Source organism: Lepidochelys olivacea (assembly GCF_965140295.1).
Source record: "Lepidochelys olivacea isolate rLepOli2 genome assembly, chromosome: 4".
Lineage (NCBI taxonomy): Eukaryota > Metazoa > Chordata > Testudines > Cheloniidae > Lepidochelys > Lepidochelys olivacea.
In genome coordinates, this window is record NC_140414.1 from 62,681,869 (window position 1) to 62,699,808 (window position 17,940).

General features: G+C 42.4%; 1 protein-coding gene across 2 annotated transcripts in view; it reads left to right on the forward strand.

The window, feature by feature from the left end:
* ARHGAP10 (Rho GTPase activating protein 10) overlaps positions 1-17,940 on the forward strand; it is a 242,359-nt gene that overhangs the window by 195,478 nt on the left and 28,941 nt on the right. For both annotated transcript variants that reach the window (XM_084625524.1, XM_084625525.1), the window contains one exon: positions 14,823-14,982. In XM_084625524.1, the coding sequence (XP_084481650.1) occupies positions 14,823-14,982 (160 nt within the window). The remainder of the gene's footprint in view (positions 1-14,822; positions 14,983-17,940) is intronic.

Sequence of the window (17,940 nt, forward strand, 5' to 3'; positions counted from 1 at the left end):
GCACTATGTGGACAGGAGATGCTCTCCAGTCAACTTCCCTTACTCTTCTCAGAGAGGTGGAATACTGCGGTCGACCAGAGAGTGCTCTGCCATCAATTTGGCGGGTCTTCACTAGACCCACTAAATTGATCCCTGTAGTGTTGATCTCCCCATAGTGAAGACGAGCCCTGTGTTTTTGTAGCAATATTAGCTTGTTCAATTACTGCTGATGCTTATGCTTCCTTCTAAATGAAGGCAGGAAAGTATTTGTTTTTTTAATACTAAATAGCAAAAGAAAATTGGATAACAAGGTGATATGGTCTCAGTTTGTCAGTTGGGGAGCCTGTATTGAGTGCATGAGCTCTTTCTGCGGTCCATGTCTACCTGGTGCAGGCACTCACAGGAGTTCCACATCGCTGCGGTCCATGTCTACCTGGCGCAGGCACTCACAGGAGTTCCACATCGGCCATCTGGCATGACCCCACTAACTGACAGGATTGCCAAACCCAATACTGCAAAACTCAGAAGGAAAGTCAAAATAAACCCATGATGATGATGTCGTCTGACGAGAAAGGCACAGTAAACCCCTTGCCAGTGCATGTGCCTTTGTTTCACAGCCATGCAATATGGCACCGTGTCCTGAAAAGAACAGAAAACTTTTAATAAAATAGCCCTGGGTTTAAGGATATTTGATGCCATATGAGGAGCACTAATGCTTGCCTACAGTGGAGATTTTTGTACTAGTGTAGTCATGGCACTGCTTTCTCTTCTAGCTGTATCTGCCCCCTTTTGGTGACCTATGGCTCTTCTATAGGAGGTTCCCTACGAGCCTCACCATAGTTTTTCATTCTGATTAATAGAGCCTCCTCTTGTCATTGTAATCCTCAAAGAGTAAAGAGAGGAACTCCACACTTTTGTATCTGATTTCTGTTCACACAGTTCCCCTTTGATCTGGCATATCTCAGAATTTAATTATGAGGTCTAAACTGATGCCCCACTCTGGATCTGTGAGTGTGCCTGGAACTGTTTGCCACAGCTTAATGAAGAGATGAAGATTCTTGAAGCATTTCATTTTAAGTTAGCTCAGTGAAAGGTTCACCTACAACTCAGCACATCTATGTGGTTTTTACTAAAGAAATTGGCAATCTAAAAGTTTTTCATCCTACATTTTAAGGGGGAACCTGAAGAGGAACAGATATAAATGAAGGTAATTCCATGATATTCCAGGTGGTAAAAGTGTGGCTGGAAAACCTGTTTTGTTTTATTAAATTTATACAACCACTTTAAAAAAAATTTAAAAGGTTTTGCATGAGTGAGGAAGGAGAAGTGCCCTCAGCTTGTTATGTCTTGCAGATGGAAGACACATTTCCTTTCCCTCACATTTTGGTTGCAGACCTTAAGCTGCATGAACCAATCTTCAGACAGGTTCTGCCTCTTGATGCTGCTTTTCTAGCATTCCTGAATCATTTTGGGGTTGGGGAAAATAATCTCTCTAATAAAACCCTCTACATTGTGTATAATATATACATGCATTCTTACATACGCACGCACGCACTTTTTTAAATCAATCAAAGCTGGTCGGTCTTTAGGAAAAAAGTGAGGTCAGTCATAGCCATATGTTAAAAATTATTTTAGCATAAAGAAAAATTGGCCTACATAATGTTCTGCAACCCTGACTCTTACTGCACGTGTTTGGAAAAGAAGAATTATTCTGATGGATAAACAAGTTATCTACTGCCCATTATCTGACAGAAATCTGTATTGGTTGCAGTGTGCAACAGTCCTTTTAAATATTTTAATTAATGGAAAACCTAATACTTTTTATGTAGTCTAACTTACATACTAAGATAGCAGTAGAATTCTGTGGGATTTGCTACACAATAACAAAAATCTTTCTCATGTAATGACATGCAGTAATAGAGCTGTCTTTCACACAGTGTACAGGAACCTAATATTCAGACACTAGTATCTCAGGAACCCTGAAATTTGTTTTTTGTTTTTGAATCTTAGTGTTATTTGTTAAGGTTTGCTACCAAAATAAAGTAGCTAAATGTCAGCCACCCTTGCTCTGAAGAGTGTCCACATGAGAGGGTTTGGACTGGTTTAATTAAGTCAATTTAGAAACAGATTTAGTGAAATAGGTGCAATTTTTGGGGTGTAGACTGGGTCTGAGTAGTAAGCAGAGTTCTGCTTACACATTTCAGTTGGAAAGAAGATGATTATACTGAGATTACTTTCCTCAGCACTGGATGTTCTTTCTTCAGATCTTAATATAAAAGACTGCTCCTGATTTCTGCCATTTGAACATGATCCGTGTGGACTGTAGTGGTGGGAAATCCACCCTTAATGGGAGAGGCATTGGCATAAGAGGCTCACAACCCCTATACTGCTGGAGCTGGCTAGCTAGCACCATCCAAAACTGGGCAGTGTAACGTTGTTGGTTTAGGGGAGTCAAAGCCCTGTTTAGAGATGGGCTGACTTAATATGATCCCAAAGAGCTTCTGTTGTTGAGTCATCTGATGAGCCTTGACCATAATATGAAGCTGCGTTCTTCTGGTCGAATCCCTGAAGTGGGATGTCAGTGCAAACACAGCCACCTTTCCCAGGCTTTCCGGGGTTAGCCTGCCCTTGTTGGCACAGGGGTGCAAATTGCAACAACTGTGCTAATCAAATCCATTATGTGACAGCTGTGGAGGGGGCAAATGGGAGTAGGTTGACTAGTTTTTTCCTCTCTCTTTAGAAGCTTAAATATCTTGTCTCAGAATCTTTTGACTTCTGTTATGATTATGTAAATGTGAATGTTCTGCTTCAACAGTATAAGGTAATTTGTTTTGACTTTTGTTGACATTGTAACCTAACTGGTCCCCTTCAGTTCATAATCTAATTCACATAAGAATTCCATTGACCTTTTGAAGTAGAGGTGGTGGTTCATGTCATAACGTAATGCCTATTAGCTGCCACTGACTTAATAATGTGATCCGTACTTCATATCATGTGATTCCTTTTAACTTGTATTGACATTGTTAGACAACTGATCCTCTGTCATATTTTTATACCATTTCACTCTGCTGCTGTACATGTTGAAGTTGTAGTGTCAAATGTAATTCTTACTCTTCTGTGAATGTTTATTATGTGCATTGTTTCTGTCTCTAATCTGTGAAGTTTCTCTTTAAATAAAAACATTGAATGTATCCATCATAAATTCACAGACAAATAAGACTACTTTCTACTTAGTTAGATATCTGTATTATTGAGGAAAAATTGTTCCTTATGATGAATGAATATGTCAACTCTATTCGCTCCTTACCTACATTAGACTTTGTTTATTACAATATGCAAGGTGGAAAAAAAAATGAGTGGAGGTCTTTTAACCTCCCAGTTTGGGATATCTGTGCAGCCAACATGAGGCCTTCAAATGCATGAAAACGTTTTATTCTTCTTATAATCTATACCGTGCTTGTCATCTTGATATCTTAGGGGAATGTGTAAAGCCTTCACGTTACGTACTGTTACTACAGAATTTTTCATTTTTATGAACTACTTTTGACCCATAGATGTTGTTAGCATGGCTGATCTTAAAGATTACTTTTTCTTTTGATGGTGCAATCTGTAACTCTACTCAAGTTAGTTTGCAGAAAAACTGGTTAATTGCTTGAGAGAGAAGGTGTTAGCTGTCTGGTTTTCTTGGCTCTTGTTACAAGTGGGTGTTTTCTTATTTAAAATTCTTGTATTAAAGCCAAGGACTGATTCTTGATGTTTGTCAAGATATTTCAGTTTCTTTCAGGTTTTGAAGCCAACAACAAAATATTCTTTGAACAGAACATGCATTCCAATCACAGCAACAACAAAATTAAAAAAAAAGATAAAATTGGCTGGCCTAGCTGGAAAGTAGAGTTTGGATTCTGATAGGGATAATAATATTACATTTTATATATTTAGAGTCTTCCAACCCTAAGAATCTCTGATTTTGGAGCAGGGGAGGGATGAGAGAGAGTTGGGAAGGTGAAATAACATACAAACTTATTGAACAACATGGTGATAGACACAGTTTTGTTACAGATTTTGTCTGACAAAACTTTTTTTTTTCTTTTTAACTGGGAGTAGAAATAAGGAGAAGGAGAAGGTCAAGAGTATGGGAGGTCAAGAATTAAGGGAGTAAAAAAAGATGAAAGCAAGGACAGGCTTTTATAGATTCCAGTGCCAGAAAGGATCATCATGATCATCTAGTCTGACCTCCTGTATAAAACAAGCCATAGAACTTCCCGGAAATAATTCCCAGATTGTATCTTTTAGAAAAACATCCTGTCTTGATTTAAAAATTGCCAGTGATGGAGACTCCACCGCAACCGTTGGTAAATTGTTCCCATGGTTAATTACCCTGGTTGTTAAAAATTTACGCCTCATTTCCAGTCTGAATTTGTCTAACTTCAACTTCCATCCTTGGAAGAGCCCATTATAAAATATTTTTGAAGAGCCCATTATGAAATATTTGTTATCCAGGTATATACTTATAAACTGGTTGAGTCATCCCTTAACCTTCTCTTTGATAAGCTAAATAGAGTGAACTCCTTGAGTCTGTTTTCTTATCTTTTTATCATTCTTGTGGGCTCTTTTCTGAACTATCTACAATTTATCAGCATCCCCCTTGAATTGTGGATACCAGAACTGGACCCAGTATTCCAGTAGAACTTGCTCCAATGCAAATAAGGAGATAAAATAACCTCTCTACCCCTGTTTATGTATCCCACTGTAGCATTAGTTCTTTTGGCCACGCTACTGCAATTGGGAGCTCTTGTTCAGCTGATTATCCACCGTTAATTGGTTTTCAGAGTCATTGCTTCTCAGGATAGAATCCTGTAAGTATGGCCTACCTTCTTTGTTCCTAGAGGTATACATTTACCTATATTAAAATGCATATTGTTTACTTACGCCCAGCTATCTCTATCAGTGGCCTGTCCTCTTCATTATTTACCACTTCCCCAATATTTGTGTCACCAGCGAACTTTATCAGTGATGATTTTGTTTTCTTCCAAGACATGGATAAAAACTTTATATCGCATAGGGCCAAGAGCACATCCTGGTGGAACTTCACTAGAAATACACCCACTCCATGATAATTCCCAGATTACAAGTACATTTTGAGACCTATCAGTTAGCCAGTTTTTAACCCATTTAATGTGTCACAATTTTATATTCTAGTTTTTAATCAAAGTATTGTGTGGTATTAAGTCAAATGTCTTACAAATGTCTAAATATATTACGTCAACACCTTTATCAACCAAATTCGTAATTTCATCCAAAAAAGATACAAGTTAGTTTGACAGGATCTATTGCTATAACAGAGGAGAGTCTTAAAAGAGGGTTTTAAAAGGGTTTTTATGGATTATCTAAGGGAGTTTTCACTGTGTATAGGGGTTGACATGGAAAAAAGTGCAGAGGGTGCTTGAAGGAGAAACTGAATGGTGGACAGTAAAGGCTGGACATAATGGATCAAAGATGAGGGGCAAGAATATGATAAATCACTAGATTTTCTAGATAAGGTTGCGTTAAATTATAAAGGACTATAAACACAAGCTGAAGAGGTGAAGGAAAGCCTGCAGAAAGCCTAAGGGTATTGTGGTTAGAGCACAAGCCAGGAAAATGATCTTGATAGCAACAAATTTTAATGGACTTGAACAGGGAGCAAGGTTTCTGTGGGAAAGGCCATAAAGGAGGGGAAAAAATGAAGTAATCAGAAAGAAAGTGATGAGGGCATGTATAGGCTGCGGTCCTGTTTCCCGCAGCCCAGGAAAGACTAACACCATGGCCAAAGTCTGGATCTGTCCCCAGAGAACAGTTTACTATTTAAAACTCATAAAGGAAAGCTATTCCTCTGACCAAAACAGGCTGCAAGGGCCCAGAGGCCTTTCGCCTTGCATCTCGCCCCCCTGCTTCCGGGCTGCCACACTGGCTTCATACAGCTTTCCCCTTCAATTAAGATCTCTGAGGCTGGACCCCTTTCCTGCTGGGTTGAAACAGGGCTAGCTGTCTAGCTGGACCCAGGACTTCTGGCCCTTAAGGGGGCAGACCATGCTGTTACACAGCTTCCCCCCTTGACTGGCCTGAGGACAATGTCTGTAGTCTATATCCTCACCAGGGTACAGTCCTTTCCTGTAGCTGATTGAATTTCCTCTCTGTTCCAGGGACCAATTGCCTGTCTGCATTCTCCACCACATGTAAGGCTGCTGGCCTGTCTTTCTCAGCATCTTTCCATCAGAGCTCAGTTTATTATTCAAACACAAAACAAAGCTATTCTCCTGATCAAAGCAGTTTGCAGGGGCCCAGAGGCCTTTCCCTTCGTATCTTTCGATGCTGCTCCAGGGCCTTCCACAGAAACCTACTTGCTTCCTGCCATTCTCCTCTTCAGCTGAGCTCTCTCAGCCCTTTATCGGAGTCTCTTGACCCCCTTCTCAGCTGGGTCTGATAATTGAACAGGGTGACTGGCCTGAGGCCCTTTTGTCCTTAGAGTGGCAGATCATGCCATTACAGCACAGAAGCAGAGTTGTAGTTATGTGGACTGAGAGGAAAAGTTGGATCTTGTACCTATGTAGGAAGAAGAGGCAAGATGTAGAAAAAGCCTGTATGTATGGCTCGAGAGAGAAGGCCAAGACAAAAGTGATATGCAAGCTCACAGACTGGGTGACCCAGATGATGGTAGTGTTGCTCATGATTATAGAGAAAAAGGGGTAGGGTATAGTGCTGTGGAAAAGGAGTATCAAGAACTCAGTTTTGGTCTCGTAGAGTTTCAATTGATGTGTGGATGCTTGAGGACAACCCATGCAGAGTTGTCCTAAAGATTGGCTGAGATATTGGAATGGGTGGAGGGAGATTTGTGAGTTATCAGCATAAAGATGATAGTCTAAGTTTGGCTTGCAGATAAGAGCAGCCAGAGATAGGGTGTAGTAAGAGAAAAGAAATTGGGTGGGGATGAAGGCTTTGAGGAACACCCATGAAACGCTCAGAACAACAGTCCACTCAATGATACACGGAAGGAAGTGATCAGAAAGGTAGCCGTCTAGCTAATTTAAGTAATGGCAATGAACTTCAAAAGTAGTAATGTTCTGCCTATTTTTCTGTATAGAAGCTACCTATAATAAAGAGGCTTTGGGAGATGGAGGAGAACTGAAGGTTTCTGGTGCCCCTCTCTAAAAGAATAAAAAATATTAATCCAGTAATGCAATGCCACATTTACACCTACAGAACTTGACAATGTTTCTCAGAGCTTGACAATGTAAAAGAAATGGGGGGGAAACCACAATAGAAAAAAAATTAACAATCTACTGAATCTAGGAATCAATTAATCTACTGAATTAAAAAACAAAACAAAACTGTGCCAGTAAAGTGCTTGACATCATAGATACAGTGGACATCATAATGCTGTCAAGGCTGCTCTGCGCTCTGAACCTTTCTAGAATTTTACTGGCTTTTCAAAGCAATACATAACAAATGGGGGGAAAGAGACTAAATAGATAGCAATCAATATAAATTAAAAGTTCTGAAATGTAGAAAATTGATAAGGAAAGCTAAAGACACCAGGAGAACCTCCATGGCTGGTAGGGCTAAGGATAATAAGGAGTTTTAAAAGTATATTAGCAGCAAAATAAATTCTAGCTAGAATATAGGCCCATTACAAGTAAAATTGTTAATGATGCAGAAAAGACAGAAGTGTTCAATAAATATTTCTGTATTTGGAAAAAAGCAGGATGATGTACTCATATTACTTGAGGATAATGAAATTCTTTCTAGTCCATTAGTAACTAAGGAGGATGTCAAACAACATCTTCTAGGGATAAACATTTTAAAATCAATGGGCCCAAATGAACTTGCACCCAAAAGAGGCCTAAAAGAGTTGGCTGAGGAGAGTGTTGTTAATTCTTAATAAATATTACTATACTGGGGAAATTCCAGAAGACTAGAAGAGTGCTAATGTTCTGTCACTATTCAAACAGGGCAAGCAGAATGACCCAGGAAACTATAGGCTGGTTAGTGCAACATCAATCCCTGGAAAATTAATAGAAAAATTGATGTGGGTTTGTGACAGATATGACAATATCCTGGAAAACCTATTTTGAATTAAGTAAAAGTATCTTAGGAGGTCATTGTGTTAAAAATGCAAATGTTTATGTATTGTTGTGGGATGGTTCTTTTAAGGGGGAGAAAGGATTAATGTAAATACTGGGAAGTGTTATGTGCTTCAAAGGACTCTTTTTAAAAAAACAAAACAAAAGGACCCCAATGGACCAGACAAGACTGAATTTAGTTGAGTGGAGTTCCTAGGAAACAATTGGAAAGAACGGAATCCCCTCCAGAGCCATCCTTTTGAAATTGTGCCTCAAAGAGAAATCCATTATCTGGCTGATTACCTATTCACCTATTCAAAAGCCCAAACTAGATAAAGGAAGGACTCAGTAACTCATGGGGGAGCTAGTTCTGAGTGATAGCTGTTCTGAACTTCAGGAAAAACCTCTGTGTGGGGCATGAAGAACTAATTACCAACCAGAGCCCTTGCTGGAGTTAGGGAGTGGTCTCTGGTAAACTTATTAGCGTGCATGTAGGTTCTTTTATTTTTTTAAATATATTTTCTCTGTAATGCTTCTACTGTAGGAATAAAAGTGCTTGCTTAGAAAGAACTTTGCACTAACTTATAACTTTGTCTTTTCTCTGAGGAAAAAAGTAAAGCAAGCTGGCTTAGGAAGTCTGATTTTTCTGGGGATGCCACAGTATAGGCAGGAAGCTGTGCAGTCTGGAAATCCCAGTCAAGAGTGGGAACAGTGGTGGCTGAGGAGCCTGGTGCCTAGAGTGGGTGCTGGACCATAGAGGTGTAATAAAGGTGCAGTTTCCCTGAACTGTGACAGGATTCACTTGATAAAGAATGAACGGGTTAGAATATAAGTAATGCCTGTATGCTTTTATGTGAGATTGGTTTTGTCAAACAATTCTAATTTCATTCTTTGATGAGATTACACATTTTTAGGAGAGTGGTAGGAAAGAGAAGAAATAAGGTCAGGAAGGAAAAGGACACATGACCAGAGGGAGGAGAAATGAGGGAGACGGCAGTCTCCCATCCCAGATGATATCTGGGATTTAGCCAGAGCTGGTGGAGGTGCTGGTGTCATCCAGGTCCCTCTCTCTCTGTCCTGGTGTGGTAAGGACATCCCTCTGGATTTGGATGATGGACTAACTACACTAATTACACTAATTAACTAAATTAGCTACAACTACACAAATTACAGTAATTAACTAAACTAATTACACTAATTCAGTCTTTTCTTTCTCCCTTTTGCCCCTTTTCCCATCACGGTTTATTGTTATAGGTTATCATGACATTTTTGTGGATTTTTATCCAGTTTCCCCACACTTAGACTCACAACTGAGGTAGGCCTACCAGGCCCCAACTATCACTACAACTCCCTTCTGGCCCTAAACTCTGTGAATCTATGAAAATTAATTTGGAATTTGGGGTACATAACTTAGTCTCCAAAACTAACACTGAGATTATGTATGTGTAGCAAAAAATCTCTTGTGTTACTAGAAGGTAACACTGTAGTATGTTGTTCTAAGCTGATGAAGGCACATCCATATCAACATTTATGCTGTAGGAAAGAAATTGTGACAAACTGTAAAATCTATGTGTAAAATCCTGACCCCATTGACGTCAGTGGGAGTTTTGTCATTGACTTTAGTGGATCCAGGATTTCACCCTGTGTCTGAAGGACTTCATATTGTGCCTGCAACTTATAATATGGAAGCACTGCCAAGCCTACCTGTAAACTAAAACAACCCTCCTCCTGAGTATTTTCATACTCATAGAAGTGCTTTATATTCTTGACCTGTCTGCGTGCATTTATATAGATTATATTCCCATTTGATGGTTTGTGTTTGTAAATGTTTAGCAAATTACAGAAGCAGACAAATCCTCCAAAACGGTTATGTTGACTGAGAATCTTGGTGCTATCAATGTAACTGGGTCTGAAAAGCAAGACTTTGAGGGGAAATGTGCATTATGACTTAGTTTTAGTTTTAGAGAATTAAATTACCTTATGAAGTAAGATTACAATATTACTGTCTAATCTTTAGAATATGTTTCTGATTTTGACATGTATACCTGTAACAGAGATGTAATGAATTAGTTTTTACCTGACACTTGTACAGTTCTCATGGCATGACATACCATGCAAATTAGAATAGCAATATTGAAGAATTATCAGCTCAAAGTATCATTGCAAAGCAGTAACGCAGTGCAGCTGCTCTGTGAGTGAGCAGGATTAGGCTAGAATATGAATGACTCATTTTCTGAGGTTATCATTCTCCTCCTCAGAGTTTCATACTTTGCTACTACAAGCTAATTTAGATCCTTAAATTAGCAGCTACTTTAGGGAGAAATTTTCAGATGATCACTTTTTATCACTTGAGTGTCTTTAGTTGTATGTCATTTTAATCTCTAGGGAAGCTGTTCTTTCAAAGGTTTCAGAGTAGCAGCCATGTTAGTCTGTATTCGCAAAAAGAAAAGGAGTACTTGTGGCACCTTAGAGACTAACCAATTTATTTGAGCATAAGGTTTCGTGAGCTACAGCTCACTTCATCGGATGCATTCAGTGGAAAATACAGCGGGGAGATTTATATACATAGAGAACATGAAACAATGGGTGTTAACATACACACTGTAATGAGAGTGATCACTTAAGGTCACTTAAGCTATTACCAGCAGGAGAGTGAGGGGGGAAAAGACCTTTTGTAGTGATAATCAAGGTGGGCCATTTCCAGCAGTTGACAAGAACATCTGAGGAACAGTCGGGGTGGAGGGGGGGAATAAACATGGGGAAATAGTTTTACTTTGTGTAATGACCCATCTACTCCCAGTCTCTATTCAAGCCTGAATTAATTGTATCCAGTTTGCAAATTAATTCCAATTCAGCCGTCTGTCGTTGGAGTCTGTTTTTGAAGTTTTTTTGTTGAAGAATTGCAACTTTTAGGTCTGTAATCGAGTGACCAGAGAGATTGAAGTGTTCTCCAACTGGTTTTTGAATGTTATAATTCTTGACGTCTGATTTGTGTTAATTTATTCTTTTACGTAGAGATTGTCCAGTTTGACCAATGTACATGGCAGAGGGGCATTGCTGGCACATGATGGCATATATCACATTGGTAGATGTGCAGGTGAATGAGCCTTTGAAAGTGTGGCTGATGTGATTAGGCCCTATGATGGTGTCCCCTGAATAGATATGTGGACACAGTTGGCAATGGACTTTGTTGCCAGGAGAGGTTCCTGGGTTAGTAGTTCTTTTGTGTGGTTGCTGGTGAGTATTTGCTTCAGGTTGGGGGGCTGTCTGTAAGAGAGGACTGGCCTGTCTCCCAAGATCTGTGAGAGTGATGGGTCATCCTTCAGGATAGGTTGTAGATCCTTGATGATGCATTGGAGAGGTTTTAGTTGGGGGCTGAAGGTGATGGCTAGTGGCATTCTGTTATTTTCTTTGTTGGGCATGTCTTGTAGTAGGTGACTTCTGGGTACTCTTCTGTCTCTGTCAGTCTGTTTCTTCACTTCAGCAGGTGGGTATTGTACTTGTAAGAATGCTTGATAGAGATCTTGTAGGTGTTTGTCTCTGTCTGAGGGGTTGGAGCAAATGCGATTGTATCGGAGAGCTTGGCTGTAGACAATGGATCATGTGGTGTGGTCTGGGTGAAAGCTGGAGGCATGTAGGTAGGAATAGCGGTCAGTAGGTTTCCGGTATAGGGTAGTGTTTATGTGACCATCACTTATTAGCACTGTAGTGTCCAGGAAGTGGATCTCTTGTGTGGACTGGTCCAGATTGAGGTTGATGGTGGGATGAAAATTGTTGAAATCATGGTGGAATTCCTCAAGGGCTTCTTTTCCATGGGTCCAGATGATGAAGATGTCATCAATATAGCACAAGTAGAGTAGGGGTATTAGGGGACGAGAGCTGAGGAAGCGTTGTTCTAAGTCAGCCATAAAAATGCTGGCATACTGTGGGGCCACGTGGGTACCCATAGCAGTGCCGCTGATTTGAAGGTATACATTGTCCCCAAATGTGAAATAGTTGTGGGTGAGGACAAAGTCACAAAGTTCAGCCACCAGGTTGCCGTGACATTATTGGGGATACTGTTCCTGACGGCTTGTAGTCCATCTTTGTGTGGAATGTTGGTGTAGAGGGCTTCTACATCCATAGTGGCCAGGATGGTGTTTTCAGGAAGATCACCGATGGATTGTAATTTCTTCAGAAAGTCAGTGGTGTCTCGAAGATAGCTGGGAGTGCTGGTAGCTTAGGGCCTGAGGAGGGAGTCTACATAGCCAGACAATCCTGGTTGGGGTTCCAGGGGTGTGTCTGTGTGGATTTATTCTTGTGCTTTTTCAGGGAGTTTCCTGAGCAAATGGTGTGGTGTCTTTTGGTAACCCTCAGTGGGATCAGAGGGTAATGGCTTGTAGAAAGTGGTGTTGGAGAGATGCCTAGCAGCCTCTTGTTCATATTCCGACCTATTCATGATGACGACAGCACCTCCTTTGCCAGCCTTGTTGATTATGATGTCAGAGTTGTTTCTGAAGCTGTGGTTGGCATTGTGTTCTCCACGGCTGAAGTTATGGGGCAAGTGGTGCTGCTTTTCCACAATTTCAGCCCGTGCACGTCAGCAGAAGCACTCTGTGTAGAAGTCCAGTCTGTTGTTTCGACCTTCAGAAGGAGTCCACCCAGAATCCTTCTTTTTGTAGTCTTGGTAAGAAGGTCTCTGTGGGTTAGTATGTTGTTCAGAGGTGTGTTGGAAATATTCCTTGAGTCGGAGACGTCGAAAATAGGATTCTAGGTTACCACAGAACTGTATCATGTTCGTGGGGGTGGAGGGGCAGAAGGAGAGGCCCCGAGATAGGACAGATTCTTCTGCTGGGCTAAGAGTATAGTTGGATAGATTAACAATATTGCTGGGTGGGTTAAGAGAACCACTGTTGTGGCCCCTTGTGGCATGTAGTAGTTTAGATAGTTTAGTGTCCTTTTTCTTTTGTAGAGAAGCAAAGTGTGTGTTGTAAGAGGCTTGTCTAGTTTTTGTAAAGTCCAGCCACGAGGAAGTTTGTGTGGAAGGGGGATGGTGAAGAGCTGGCTGGGAAAGCAGGAGTTGACTGCTTTGATGAGCGTCTGCTATTTCAGTGGAAGAAGTTGACTTGGATAAAGTAGTTGTGAGGTGGAGGACAATGGCTTTTATCCTCTGAAGGTGTTCCTAGTTGACAATATTCAAATTAAAAAAAAAAAAGGGGGAAAAGGAAATCAGATCAGTGAAACAGTAGAACATTCAACTCAGATTAGATTATATCAAACTGAACTATTCTTTGTGGGGATTAATTACCAGTATGTCAATTATTGAATTAGAACATATTTGTAAGGGTTTTTTTTCATGTAGAGTACTGAGTGCACAATATGCAGCTTCTCAGACTAATGCTACAATTTAGAGACCATTGATCAGATAATTATATAGACATGGAATGGTAGGATATGGGGTTTATAGCTTTTGCCTGAAGGAGTTGAACTTGATGATGAGGTTGAGGGGTCATCACCATATAATATTTTTAATATGGTATTAATCACCACTTCTCTGGGATGTGTTGGCATATGTTAGTAGGAGTAAAATTGAAGTGAGAGAATAAATGAGGTGCATGGAGGGAATCCTGTGAAGATTGTCTTGAATATTTATTATTACTAGTGTATATTTATATTATGGTAGCACCCAAAGGCCACATTGGGGGGTGGGATAGCTCAGTGGTTTGAGCATTGGCCTGCTAAACCCAGGGTTGTGAGTTCAATCCTTGAGGGGGCCATTTAGGGATCTGGGGCAAAAATTGGGGTTTGGTCCTGCTTTGAGCAGGGGGTTGGACTAGATGACCTCCTGAGGTCCCTTCCAATCCTGATATTCTATGAATCTTTATAAATTCACATTTTATACATCCTTCCAGACGTTTCTAACTATACATTTAAAAATCAAAAGCTGTCTTCTAAATAGATAGATCCAAGCAGAACAGCTCAATGTGGGTTGTTTTTTGTCTTGGGGAATCTCATAACTCAGTGGTGCAGCATACCTGTAACTTTATTTGTCATCGTTTGTGATGAAATAGATGCTCTGTTTCTTAAAGGGTCTCTAGTGGCAGAGAAACAAAGGTGCCAGCTAAATAAATCATCTCTGAATATTTTACATGCTAGGTGATATTCTAGGAGCAGCATGTAAACAATCAGATGACCAGAAAACGATGGGGTTAATTACAGATTAGCAGCATCAATACCCTAAAATGTCCTAAAGATATCATGTGTTTCACAACTCTCTGCTTGTTATAGGTTTGTTGCCTGTTGTGACCTTTGTAAATTCCATAGTCTTGCATTTGATACGATTATGATTATTGCATTAGCTTGTGAAAGATCATTTCCCGGAGTTTTTGTGTTACATTATTTGTTTTCAGACTCTTTTATTTAACAAAGCTAAGAAAGATAGGGGACCCAAAGAATCCCAGTCTGAACAGGAAGTCTGTCATAAATTGCCACTCAGAGGAATGCCAGCTTGGTTTGCTTAGCAGAAGTAACCTTCCAACAAAAGTGGAGCAAAACTGTATTCCATAGTTTTTTAAATACTTTAGGGTTATACTAATAACATATATTTGGGTGGGGGATACTTGTAACACTGAAAGTTGTTTCTTGTAAAGGTTTCACTGTAACATACGATGTAGTTTGGATAATTAAGTAATTTACTGTGCACTAGATTATTGTTTTTAATGGTATCTTCCTGTCTTGTTGTATCCTTGTGCTTTCCTCTTCTAGTTGACAACCACAGCCCTCCCAGGGAGGACACACCAACTGGCAGTATGGATTCTCTTTCTTCTCAATCTCCTACAGCTGCAGTCTCCAGTAGCCCCCCTGAGCCAGACAAAAATCACCTTATTCTGGAGAGTGGAGACCTGGCGGACTGGGCAGCCAATCAGTAAGTAACATTATTTCAGTTGGTTTTGAAAGAGGAGACTGTTGCATTTGACACCCTCTCTCTGCCTAGTTTGGATGCAACTGAGTAACTTTTTGAAGTGAATATACTTGGTTTCCATTGCTATAACTATGGGGAGCGTAGAAGTAAGTGAATAAAAAATTGATCTGTCTCATGTCTCAAAATGGTTCTCAAAATAAAGTTCTGCATCTGTCAGTTATATCTACTAAATCAGTGACTCTCAATCTTTCCAGATTACTGTACCCCTTTCAGAAGTCTGATTTGTCTTGTGTACCCCAAGTTTCACCTCACTTGAAAGCTACTTGCTTACAAAATCAGACATAAAAATACAAAAGTGTCTCAGCCTGCTATTACTGAAAAATTGCTTACTTTCTCATTTTACCATATAAGAACGGCCATACTGGGTCACACCAAGTATCAAGCCCAGTATCGTGTCCTCTGACAGTGGCCAATGACAGGTGCCCCAAAGGGAATGAACAGACAGGCTCTTCTTCGAGTGATTGCTCATGTGTATTCCACAATAGGTGTGCGTGCTCACCACGTGCACCGGTGATGGAAGTTTTTCCCCAGCGTACCTCTAGGGGGGGAGCACCCCCCACAACCCCTGGAGTGGTGCCTGCCTGGTGTGGTATGAGGGGAGCTTCGCGCTCCCCCACCCTCAGTTCCTTCTTGCCACCAGTGAAGGTGCATCGGAACTGCTCTGCTACAGCTTTGCTGCAGCAGATCTTACACCAGCCCGGTTTCCATTCGTAGCCATCCTTCGATGGGCCAGGCCAGCCAACCCGAATAGCTGGCCCCATCGGTGCCACAGCAGGTGGAGTGGCACCGAGCATTGTGGGCACCGTGGCCTCCAGCGCAGCCCCTGGTGACAGCTCACTTGGTGGCCAGAGCTTTGGAAGCACCGTCGGCGTCCCTCTCCAGACCCCCGAGAAAGGAGTTGGTGGGATGTACATCCTCGGCACCATGCCCAGAGTCTGACCATGTGGTGGACCCTCCGGTGCTGGTGATACCCAGAGCACTGCACGGCCTCCTTGTCCTGCCCGGAGGAGGCGATTGCGGCCCCACCCCCCATCACCCCGGAGGAGGACTTCAGGGCCCACCAAGAACTCTTAAAGAGGGTGGCAGCAAACCTCCACCTCCAAGCAGAGGAGATTGAGGAGCCCTGAGGGGAGTCCCCTCAGACTCCCTATTTAACATGTTGTCCCCATCGGCACCGGGTAGGGTGACCTTACTTCTCCATGAAGGCTAAGATTTCAAATGCCCTGTGGCAAACACCGGCCTCATTGGCCCCCCTCTCTAAAAAGGCAGAACGCAAGTACTTTGTACCCACTAAAGGGAATGAGTACCTGTATACCCACCCAGCTCCCAACTCCCTGGTGGTCGAGTTGGTCAACCACAGGGAACAGCAGGATCAGCCAGCCCCAACCCCAAAGAACAAAGACTCTCGGAGACTGGACTCTTTTGGAAGGAAAATGTATTAGTCTTTGAGCTTCCAGTTACGAGTGGCAAACCATCAGGTTCTCCTGGACCGGTACAAATTCAATCTGTGGGGCTCCCTGCCCAAGTTTGAGGACTCCCTTCAGGAGCGTGATATGAAGGAGTTCAGGGTGCTAGTGGAAGAAGGGGCAGCAGCCGCTAGGTCGTCCTTGCAGGCAGCCTCGGATACTGCTGACAAGGCCGCATGATCAATGGCCTCCGCGGTGTCCAAGACGGGTGTCATGGCTCCTGCTCTCTGGGCTGTCTTGCGAGGTGCAGTCTTCCATGCAGGATCTCCCATTTGACGTGAAGGCTCTGTTGGCAGAGGAAACAGATACGAGGCTGCATGGCATGAAAAACTCCTGCACGACCCTCCAGACTCTGGGCCTCCATGTCCTGGCTCCGGCAAAACCTAAGTTCAAGCTGCAGCAGACTCCCGCCCAGGCCGCCCTCCCAAAGTACGAGGCAACCCATAAGAAACAGTGGGACTATAAGAGATGCCCTCAGAGGCACTCTCGGCCTGCCCCCCAGCCTGGGTCCTCCAAGAGCAAGCAGGCAGGGAAAAGGTGTTTTTGACGGGATGCTTGGGGGCACCCCACCAGTCCTCATCAGGGATCCACCCCCAATAAAGCTTCCCTTCTCCAACTGGTTGTGTGCTTTCCTCCCAGAATGGTTGCAGCTAACCTCAGACCGATGGGTCCTCAACACCATCTCCCGGGGTTACACCCTCCAGTTTACTTCCTCCCCGCCCAACCACCCCGTCCCTCTTGGGGGACCCCTCACACAAAGCTCTGCTTGAGCAGGCGAGGCGGCGAGGATTAGGAGTGATAGAGGCGGTGCCCGAGGAGTTCATGGGCAAGGGGTATTACACCCGTTATTTCCTTATCCCGAAGGCCAAAGGCCCATCCTGGACCTGCAAGGTCTGAACCAGTACATGGTGAAACTCAAGTTGTGCATGGTCTCCCTAGCCTCCATCATCCCCTCCCTGGATCCCAGGGACAGGTACCGCTGCCCTCTATCTACAGGACGTGTACTTCCACATTCACATATTCGAGGGGCACATGTGCTTCCTCCATTTCGTGGTGGGACAGAATCATTACCAATTCACGGTCCTCCTGTTTGGTCTGTCCACTGCCCCCAGGGTGTTTACAAAATATATGTTGGTGGTAGCAGCCTACCTCAGATGACTGGGAGGTCCAGATATTTCCCTATCTGGACGATTGGCTTGTCAAGGGCACCTCACGGTCACAGGTGAGGGATCACATGGCACTCCTCCTGTCCACGTGCACCGCCTTGGGCCTGTTGGTAAACAACACCAAGTCCACGTTAGTCCCGGTCCAACACATAGAGTTTATCGGGGTGCTCCTGGACATAGTGTTGGCCAGGGTCTCGCACCCACCACACAGATTCAAGACCCTGAAAGGTCTCATCGACTCGGTCACAAGGTTCCTGGTGACAACAGCC